The sequence below is a fragment of the Poecilia reticulata genome, linkage group LG14 (assembly GCF_000633615.1).
Source record: "Poecilia reticulata strain Guanapo linkage group LG14, Guppy_female_1.0+MT, whole genome shotgun sequence".
In the NCBI taxonomy this organism is placed as follows: Eukaryota; Metazoa; Chordata; class Actinopteri; order Cyprinodontiformes; family Poeciliidae; genus Poecilia; species Poecilia reticulata.
Window position 1 is genome coordinate 4,364,089 of NC_024344.1, and position 10,753 is coordinate 4,374,841.

Sequence of the window (10,753 nt, forward strand, 5' to 3'; positions counted from 1 at the left end):
GGTCTCCTGCCCTCTAACCTTCAGCTCCACGTAAAAACAACTTTCTGTTAGAAGAAGCATGTTGGTGAAATTAAGAGATTTTAAAATCCACTGGAAATTGTATCTTTTAATGTATATCACAAATAAAATGGGTGATTTAAGCATCATGTCAGGAAATAGAAGCCATAAACTGCCAAATCTGAAAGTGTCGGGCATGCGCAGTAGAGGGCGCAATAGCGTCAGCGTTCTCAATGTTCTCCCAACGGCCATAAAAAGAAGAAGAGCTCAGTGTTTGCGGAAGTAAACATGGCGGCTAACGGTGGAGCTTAACTTACATATTTTAAGTTGTTGTCCTACCGGAGCAGCATATTAACAACTTAATCCTCATTAGAGTCCGTCATAGTTGTTTTTCTTCCCACTTGCGCGTATCAGGACTCAGAATTTGTTGAGTATCAGTGACGTTCAGTTCGGATGAATGCGGCCTGGACGTTAGGTCGCATTTGAATCGGATAMGTATCGGATATGGGTCGCATTCGAAAAGAATCCGACCTGTGTTGTTCAGACTGTCATGAAAAGATCAGATACAGGTCGCATTACGTCAAAACAAACAAAAAAAAAAATCGGAATTGGGTCACTTCGGGCTGCAGTGGAACTTGGCGTCGCTCTTGTTCTACGTATGGAGAACATCTCGACGCGTGTCGTCATTACCGCTACTACTTGTCACAACAGCGCGGCAGATGACGAGCAGCCCGGTAGCAGTGGCCTTTCTCTGCGTTTGATCGTGGCATTTGTTAATGGTAGAAAGTACCGGAATGGCGACTGCAGGTAAGGGAAACTGGTACCGGGCTGTTCCATCATCCGCCGCTCAAGCGTATTGTGCATGAAGTCAGTGTGGCTTAGCCTAGCACCGAATGTTAGCCAAGACGAGGAACGGCGGGCGGGACCTGTGGGCCGCACTAATATACTTTCATATCACGGTGGGGGCCACCAGACATCGTCCTGCGGGCCTAAATTGGCCCGCGGGCTACAAGAATGAGACCTCTGATCTAGACTAAAAACCCACCAATGTTGCATTTGAAACATTATAAATGAAACATTTTGATGTGTTTTAATTGTTGACTGTGTTCTATGACTTTGTATTTTTATGATGTAAAAACACCTTGAACTGGCTTGTTGCTGAAATCTCAAAATAAACTTTGATTTGATTGATAAAGGAATTTCTATTCTGAACTTGTCCTGAACCAGACCAGGCAAAGGAGCGGTTGGAAAATGTCAGAGGGCTAAAAGCACAACTGGTCGGTGTTGGAAAACCCATCCGAGTTTGTTTCGTAAGTGAGATGATCTCATCGTTCAGATGTACATCGTTGCTGAACCCAGAGCAGCAGAGGTCTGACAGGTTTCCCTCAGGTTGTGGTGAGCAGATCGCTTCGGGAAAACATGAATGGGAAAACAACCAAAGCAGAAAAACAACAAAAGTCTAGTAATTGCCGCTTAAATCCCTTAATGCCTGCAGAATAGTTACTTGAATTCACACAAGTAACTATTTTCCACACAAAAAAAATACATTTTTAAAATGAAACTGTTTCTTAAACCTTAATTCTCAAGCAAGTAAACCACTTTATTTTGGTGTGTTAGAAGAACAACCAGCTAAAACTTCACCTCATATTCCTAATTCTGCCTATACTCGTACACCTTTTCTTAAAGTATTAATATATTAATTGACCAGTTTAAAAACTATTTTCCTCTGCTATTTTAAACAACTAGATCTTTGAGTCTGAGAAGTGCTGCAAGGTAAAAGTTACTTGTAAAATTGTAAATCTGTAATCTGTGACAGGCAAAGCTGGACAATGACCCAAGTATTGTATTCGAGAAGAAAAATAAAATTTCCAAAGGTTATTGATATATTGAAATGCATGTGAATTTACCAGGTGGCTTGGTTGAGACAAAAGGTTCGTGCCCAGTGTAGCCAGAGGTCAGGATCTGTCCAGTGATGATGTCCTCCAGAATGTTGTTGGTGCAGTCGTCGTCAATACAGCTGCGACAGGTGGCTCTACTTTCATCTGATATGGAGTGAAACCACATCAGATTATATGATTTCATGATATCATATGATATGATATGAATTCTGCAGTGTCATCAGCTCCTGCCATCTACTTGCCTGCGATGTTGCCAATGCTGGTTTCTGCTTTAATCAGATTAGAGTTTGGCAGCGTGTTTCCCAGCTCCACCCAGTTGCTGTGACTGTAGAAATCCTTCAATATAAGATGAATTACCAGTCAATCCAAAAAAGATTTCAATCTTTTTTTTAAAAAGAAAGTAAAAATGATGTTGAATACTTGCAAAGGATGCATGATCTCGCCCAGTTTCTCCCTTGCGGTCTCATAATTCCCCATCCTGTTGTTGGCTTTGACAGCAACCATTCCCTCTGTGATGATCCTCCTTCCCTGAACAAACTCCTCCTTATCAAAGTGGTAGCTCGATGTGAGGGCGTAGCGGATATCCACTCTGATATTCCTCAGCTTGATGGATGTGATGGCTTGACGGAAAGCCTTCGATGACTGCGAGGCGCCGCAGGCAGCAGCAACGCCTTCTGCAGTGAAAGGCTGAGCCTGAAAACGCACATTCACACAAATGTGTGAATTAGGGTTAGGTTAGGATCTCAACCAAGAGATCAGTGTCTAGAAAGAATAATGTAACAGGAGTGTATTCCTACTGGGTCGTTGAAGCTTGTTCCTTCAGTTTGGGCTAGAGAGCGGCATGCCTGCACAGTTACTTTGAGAATCGCTTGCTCTGTAATTTCCTGGTGACTTAAAGAGACTCCAGGCAATATTTGAAATGCCTGAGCTCCGATGTGCAGCAGGAGGAAACAAAGCACAGCAAATACTGAGCGGATCATGGCTCCAATTTTCTGAAAGGAAACGAATATCTACAATTTAGATCTTCAGTCATTTTTGACAATACAAATATTGTTCTAGTCAGTTTTAATCTTTTTAAAAGCTCTATAACAATAGTTCAGTCAAACATACAAATGCAGAAACATTTCAATTAAAAAATCTTTTTCAACTTATTCAGGCTCATATCAATATATCTTCAATGTCATTTCGTTAAATGCACTTAAGCAAGTTGAAATATCATTACGTAAATTTTTAGGATAATTTTTTTCTCAACCCTTACACCCTTTAATCAGGATGCAAACCAGGAGCTCAAGCAGACTTGAGTTTTAATTTTCACTAAAGTTGAAGTCTAAGCTGTTAAAAAAAAGCATAATGTTGGATTGTTTTATTCCTTCCAAAATCTCTTTGTCCTGTTAAAACACCAAACTGTCCACAAATTTAATTTAAGGGTAACCTAAACTGTCACTTTCAGATGAAATGAAATTGGTTTTGATCGTAATAACTGAAGAGAAAATACCCAACAAAGAGTCTCCTGCTCCAAATTTTAAACCTTCAAGCATGAACTTTGTCTCCCACATACTTACCAGGATTATGAACACTTTTTATTCAGTTCCTTTTGTACCATCAAGCTCAGCTTTAAAAACCTAAATAGTTAAAATCACTTTGAAAAGGCCATTTTGAAACCGTTAAAGTACTTATTGGATGTGATGATTAAAAGCTTTACCAAACCATAAAATATTAATCTTGGAAAGTCAGAAATGCATCCCAATTCTAGCTTTCCATGATAAGAGTCTCCTTCATGTCGGATCCCTTTCATAGACATTAAAGGAAAAACCTACTCACCTTGCAGCTGCTCAGCAAACTTTGTGGTGATTTTGTCAACACTGACCTTATAAGGGTGACTCCTCAGGGTTTTTGACTTATGCTCTGCTAAGGAGGAGGGGGGGGGAGGGAAATGCAACAGTGTTCTTTACTTTCATTTTTAATCATTTCTCAAACCACAGCTTGATTATCTGCATTCTTCTTGTATTTCATATACTTCCTTTTGGCAGGCAGGCAGGTGCCAGGCCTAAAGTTTAATAAACAATCCCTTCAGTTACAGGATGCAAAAGAAACTGAGCAGGATTCCTGCATGATTACTTTTAGTTTCTTAAGAGAAACTAAAAGTTTCTCTTAACCGATGAATACAGTTAGCCCCACTGTATTCAGCGGCCAGTTGTCCATGGGGTGTTCATCCAAACAGGCCCAAGCCCCAATTTATGAATCACTCAGCTCACAACCATACAGATGCGTTCTACAGACACAGCTGGGCTGCGTACGGTGGATTCCTGCAGACCCACCAGGTCAGAAGTGTTCCTATATTCACCAGGATATTCTGGTAGTAGGATGCTGATGGAAAATTGGACTTGGGACATCCAATATCTTCTGAAAGCGATTGAGTTCCTGCCACACCTGCGGTTTTCCACTGTGGTGCGTTACCTGAGTGGCGAGGCCAGGAAATTGGTCCTGAACCTACCTCTATATGTCCAAACCCCTGAGAGGGCTTTTGAAGAACTGAGGACTGAGTTTGGCGACACAGAGCTCCCTAGATCCATTGGCTGACTTCTACGAGCGGAGCCAAAGACCAGGGGAGTCCGCCTGCTCATATGCAATATCGCTGGAAGCTAATCTGAGAGCGGTAGAGGACAGCCAAAGAGGAAGCAAGCCATTTCCAGACCGGGACTGCAAACTCACTCGGCAGTTTTTAAGGGATTTTAATGATGAGGAGGTATGCATGAGGATCGCTCCACCTAAGGCCAGGCTCTTAAGCTTTCGAGAGCTGCAGGCTGAGCTCAGAGACATGACCAAAAAAACTAAAAAGTTCCAGTCATTCCACAAATCAAAACAAGCTCACACCCATATCCAGACTGCATCAGGCAGCAGCCCAACCTGAGGGAAACCTGACAGTGGAGAAGACCACCCATGTATCAGAGTTGTCAGAGCTCACAGAACTGGTTAAAAAGTTAGCCCTTTGCCAAGCAGAGCAAATGACTAAATTGACCTACCATGAATCAAGAGTTGCTGCTCCATTGCCTGTCCCACCAAGTCCAGGGACCAGTGGGGCCTCCAATCCGAGCCCAAATCTCAACTGTGACATGCCACAGATGCGGTAAACAAGGGCACATAGCCAGAGTCTGCAGAGCAGTGTTACCAGATCCCAGTCAAGTGAATGGGAACAATCCCCACCGAGCTCAGCCTTTAAATGGGTAGAGCCCATGGTCACCGGGGCAACCATGGGAGAGCAGTCAGACCCCCAGCCACAAGCCATAAAGAGGACTGATGGAGGAGAGAGCACTCCACTAGTGGGTCCTAGAAACGAAGGTGAGGTGGAAGTCAGTGGAATGAAGTGCAGAGCGCTCATTGACTCCAGCTCTCAGGTAACCAGTATTACCCACAACTACTGGTGCAGCCACCCTATCCTTCAAAAACAGAAGTTACAGCCCTCTCTGATACCTATAGAAGGCGCAGTTGGTCAGAGTGTAACCCACCATGGTGTTAGAACACCATTAACTTGAAAGTGTTGGAAAAAGAGTTCAAATATGCCAGCTTTTGTGGTTGAGGACTCAGAATATCGCCTGTCTGTCCCTCTTCTGATAGGAACTAATGTTCTCCGTGCCTCCAGAACCCATCTCCAAGCAACTTATGGCCAACAATTTCTCCAGCATGTCATAGAGAGCCATCCAGAATCCATCCAGAATGGTACACCTCCCTCTGGGAGGTGGGTGACACGGGATATTATAACGTGGAAGACAGAGTATACAGGCCACAAAATACACATCCCTGGGGGAAAAGAAATGGATCTAATGTGCAAGGTGACAGCTGGCCCACAGATAAGGACGTATACAGCACTGACTGAGGGCCACCACTCCCTGTAGCTTCATCAATACCTTCTGGTTGCCAAGGTCCTGGCTAATGTGAAAAGAGGATGCACCTCTGTCAGAGTGATGAACCTGTCTCAACATCCAGTCACAATCAAGCCATACACACCTAGCCAATGTGTCCCTAGTGGATGGTGTTGTGGATTTCTCAGTCAAAAAGCAGGGCCAAAGCCATGGAAGCAGATCCAAAGACACATGCCTGAGTCTGACTCAGGCAATTTTGAGTTGTTGTGTTGACCTGAATGATGCTGCAGTCGAGGACGAGAACCAGCGCTCCACTCTTAAAAAGCTGGTAGAGAGGAATGTTGATGTATTCTCCCAACATCCTCTAGATTATGGTCACACAAAGACAGTGCAACACAAAATTCCACTAGTAGATTCTAAGCCATTCAAGCTTCCCTACTGCAAGATTCCCCCATCACAGCAGCAAGATGTCAGGAAGATGTTGATGTAGATGGCTATTGGTAGGTGGAGGTGGCAGAGCAGGACAAGCATAAAACAGCATTCAGTACACCAATGGGTCTGTATGAGGCCAACCGAATGCCTTTTGGGTTGCAGAATGCTCCATCAACCTTCCAGAGGCTCATGACTTGCTGTTTTGGAGCCTGAACTTCCCCCAACTTCTAATATATCTGGATGACCTTATCTTTTCTAAAACCTTTGATGAGCATCTAAACAGACTGCAGTTAGTGTTCGATCGGCTCCGGGAACACGGTCTAAAACTTAAACCCTCTAATTGCCAGCTGATGAGAAAAGAAGTGCAAAACCTAGGCCATCTTGTATCTGCTGAGGGAATCCGGACTGACCCAGAGAAGATTCGTAGAGTCAAAGACTGGACTCTGAACAAACTACAGGGAGGTACTGCAATTTCTAGGATTTGCTGGCTACTACAGGCGCTATGTCACTGGGTACTCTGTCCTGGCAGCTCCCATATACCGGCTCACGGGTGGTGACCAGAGAATGAAGAAAAGAAAGGGGGAAAAGGCCTGGCATCTGACCCACCATTCTTATGGACAGAGGAATGTGAGGAGGCATTCCTGGCCTTAAAGCACAGACTTACGACTGCACCACTGTACCCAGACTACAACCTATTGTTTGTGCTTCAGATAGATGCATCAGGGGAAGGTCTAGGTGCTGTCCTGCATGGTCCAGGTTCAAGATGGCATAGAGAGAGTCATAGCCTTCGCCAGCCGAGGGTTGAGTCCAGCAGAGGCAAGGTATCCCACCCACAAGCTAGAGTTCCTTGCCCTGAATGGGCGGTAACAGACAAAGTAACAGACAAATTCTACGACCATTTCTATGGGCACAAGTTCTCTGTCCAGACAGACAATAACCCCCTCAAGTACATCATGAGCTCTGCAAAGTTGGATGCCACGGGGCAAGGTGGGTCTCCCGTTTGGCTGCTTTTAACTTTGACGTCCAGTACCGGAGAGGACAAAGCAATGCAAATGCCGATGCCCTCTCCCGTATGTCCAATCAGGAGGTTACAGAGACTCTGCACTCATGCCCTCTGCGAGTGAGCAACAAAAAGCCCGAACAGGGTGCAGATCAGTCCATACAAGATCCAGACAACTCCTCAAACCAGAACACAGCGGTCTCGGCCAACTTGGACTCAGAATCACCTAGATCTAATGAGCCATACGGAGACATGGGTATAGAGTCACTTCCCGCCATGATGAAGCTAGAGATCCGCGCAGGACAAAAGGAGGATCCTGTTATTGGTCCTGTCTGGCACTACAAAAGTCGGAATGTGAAACCGAGTTGCAGTGAGAGGGTCAGTGGTGGCCGACAGGTCTGTCTTCTCCTGAAAGAGTGGAAGAGGCTAGTGATCAGGGACGGTGTCATGTATTGTCGCAGCTGTGATTGTCAAAGAGGAGTGGTGAAACAGTTGATGCTACCGGAGAAGCTGCGTGAGGGAGCTWTGAAGGCTCTTCACAATGACTCCGGGCACTTGGGTTTTGAGAGAACAGTTCAGTTGTTAAAAGAGAGATTTCATTGGCCTCAGATGTTCCAAGAGATCAAGATCTGGTGTGAGCAGTGTGAGAAATGCTGCCTCAGGAAAACAGCAACTTTGGGAGTCAAGGCCCCATTGGTCAGTGTTCACAGTTATGCCCCCATGGAACTAGTGTGCGTAGACCTTTTGACTTTGGAGAAGCCAAAGGGTGGAATGGAGAATGTCCTTGTGGTCACGGATCATTTCTCACGCTAAGCACAGTCATGGAGAAACTACTTCTGCCAGTTTGGGCTTCCTGCTAAGTTGCACACTGACCAGGAGCGCAACTTTGAAAGTGCTGTAGTGAAGGAGCTGTGCAAATGTATGGGCATCACTAAAACCCACACGACCTCTTACCACCCACAAGGCAATGGCATCACTGAGCGGTTCAACTGCACGCTCATGAATATGCTTGGGACATTAGAGCCACATCTGAAACCTCGGTGGCACGAGCACTTAGATGCAATGACACATGCATATAACTGTTCACGCCATGACTCTACCAGCTATAAGCCATACTTTCTGATGCTCGGCAGACATCCTAGACTCCCAGTTGACCTAATCTTTGGGCTCCAAACTTCTAATGAACCAGGAGAATACGGTGCATATGTGCAGAGACTTCATGACTGTCTGTCACAGACATACGCCCAAGCAAACCAGACCTCTCACCAGGCCAAAGGTCAACAAAAAAAGTACTATGACCAGACTAGGGGACAAATGGGAGTCGCAACTTTACATTGTGGTGAAAAAGCAACCCAACATACCTGTGCATGTGGTGCGACCAGAAAACGGTAATACTGAGAGGTTGGTCCACCAGAACCTTCTGACCCAATGTATGTTCCTCCCAGTAGAGCAGGCAGAGGCAGGCACAGCAGAATAGATGATGGAGAACACAGAGAATATGACAGGACAAGCCTCTGGAGTGACTGTGTAGGGGATGGAGGACTCTGAGCCCAAGAGGTTGGAGGAAAATGTGGAGGAAGTTGCAGGTGAGACAACAGATAAATAGGTGGAGCAGCCTGAAATGGAAGGGGTGAATATGCCAGACAAAATCTAAAGGATGGAGAGAACATGTAACAGATGGGGGTATCACTTCAGTCCCTGGACGCAGTGCTCAGAGAAGGAACATGCAGAGGAATCGGCACCCTCCAAACAAATTTTCCTGTAGTCACAAGTAGTGGAAAATGAAGACACTCAACAGAAGAGGACGGAAGCTGTGGGAGAAAGCTAAAGCCATAAAAGCACTAAAACTCTTAGAAAATTCCACTTAATGGAGTATATACTGGCCATTGACACACACCACACAGTCTTTGTATTTATACGCTCATCGTTTTGTACTTAGCCTTATGACTGGGACGCCATCAATTAAACAATGGGTGGATGTAGGACAGTGCTTTAAATATGTCAGCTCAAGTCACCAAAATGTTAGATTTGTTCTTTGGGTTGTGGAAGTTGGTAAAGTGTGTCCGTTGAAGCATCTGTTACTGTGCGCTGGCAGTACAACGGTCAGTATTTGCTGTGAATTCTGAAGGTAAACAATACTGCTGCTGTAAATAAGTAAATCTGAGGGTTGGAAATGTGGTTTTAAAATGGTTTAATAAAAGACATTAAATTAAAAACTAATTTGAATTAAATTAAAACCAAAAAATGGGAGTGTAGAATGAGAATAAGGATCATTGCAGCAACATTTGAGTCGCATTTGCAATATGATGTACTTGTTCAGTCCATCTGGCGTTTTATCCACAATATATAACAAAAAAACATTATACATTAGTGTGACAGGAGTCAAAACTCTTTGGCAAGCTAAATATTAAATTTCATCATCTTGTAAAAATATGAATATTTGTCATGAGGCAAGGAAAACTTGAAACGACTGATCCGTTCACCTCCACATCCGACTTCTCCAGAACTAAATCTACTTGTAAAGTTTTTTTCAGCTTTAATGAAAATTTTATTATAAATTACAGGTTTTTTAAAATTGGAAAACAGGGTCACGGAAATTCAGTGTCACTTTCATATCTGATAATTAAGACAGGATCACATTTCTCCTGCTTGGCAGGTTGAAACTTTCTACTTGATCTTGTCTGATCATCTAGGAATGCATCTGGTCGTAAACACTGACCAAATCGGTTGGTTGACAAGAAAACAGGTTTTTCTCTTCTGCTTTCATCAGCTGTCATGGTCTGCAGGTTGTGAAAAAAACAAGTGCACAGACAGACAGCTTCAATGGATTAATTTAATAAACCAAAAAGGGAAAATTACAAGGAAAGTTGTAGGGACAAAAAGTGATGGACCACAGGCAGCGACTCGAGCAATTTAATAGACATGACAGGAGAAGAAACCAGCAAATGTACCCACAAATGCACCATTTGCCGTTTTAACTTGACAATGATTGAAACAAACCAAAACCAAACACTGTACAATATGAACACAGTGTGTTTGTGTCTGAGTCAGGGATCAAATATTTTCTAGCATGGATGAGATAATTACCTTTTTTTCTTTATTCATTGAAACAGTTTTGACCAATTTCCTAAGATTAAATGATTTACATTTATCAGCTCAAAACCTCCAAAAATCACCAGGTAAAAATTTGACAGTATTTTAGAGAAGCTTAAACTTAACATCTTTAAGTTTAATTTTGATAAATTTATTTCAAACAGGTTTTTAAAAACAACCAGTAGGACAGAGAAAACGTGTGGATACTTAACCAAGAATAAATAATTTGTTTACTATTCCGTTTGAAAAGGAGTAGGAAGAAGTGAACATTTAATCCTTATTTCAAAATGTAAATAGTGACTAAAGAAAACAGGTGATAAAATATCAAACTTATGTCAAAAGAAAAACATGTTTGTGTTCTTGGATACACTTGACAAAAAAAGCCTCAACTATGTTATGTTGATTTTTTGCTCTGCATGGTGTAAACACTGACTAATAGAGCATTCACTACTATAAAAAAAGACAAATATATT

General features: G+C 43.2%; 1 protein-coding gene across 1 annotated transcript; it reads right to left on the reverse strand.

The window, feature by feature from the left end:
* Nucleotides 1-610: 610 nt before the first annotated feature.
* LOC103475693 (von Willebrand factor A domain-containing protein 7-like) lies at nt 611-2,880 on the reverse strand. The gene is made up of 6 exons (XM_008427498.1): nt 2,693-2,880; nt 2,316-2,588; nt 2,138-2,231; nt 1,905-2,039; nt 788-798; nt 611-649 (listed from the first exon to the last, which is right to left on the reverse strand). Exons 1-6 carry the CDS (start codon nt 2,873-2,875, stop codon nt 611-613), a joined length of 735 nt encoding a protein of 244 aa, XP_008425720.1. The 5' UTR covers nt 2,876-2,880.
* Between the last annotated feature and the right edge of the window lie 7,873 nt (nt 2,881-10,753).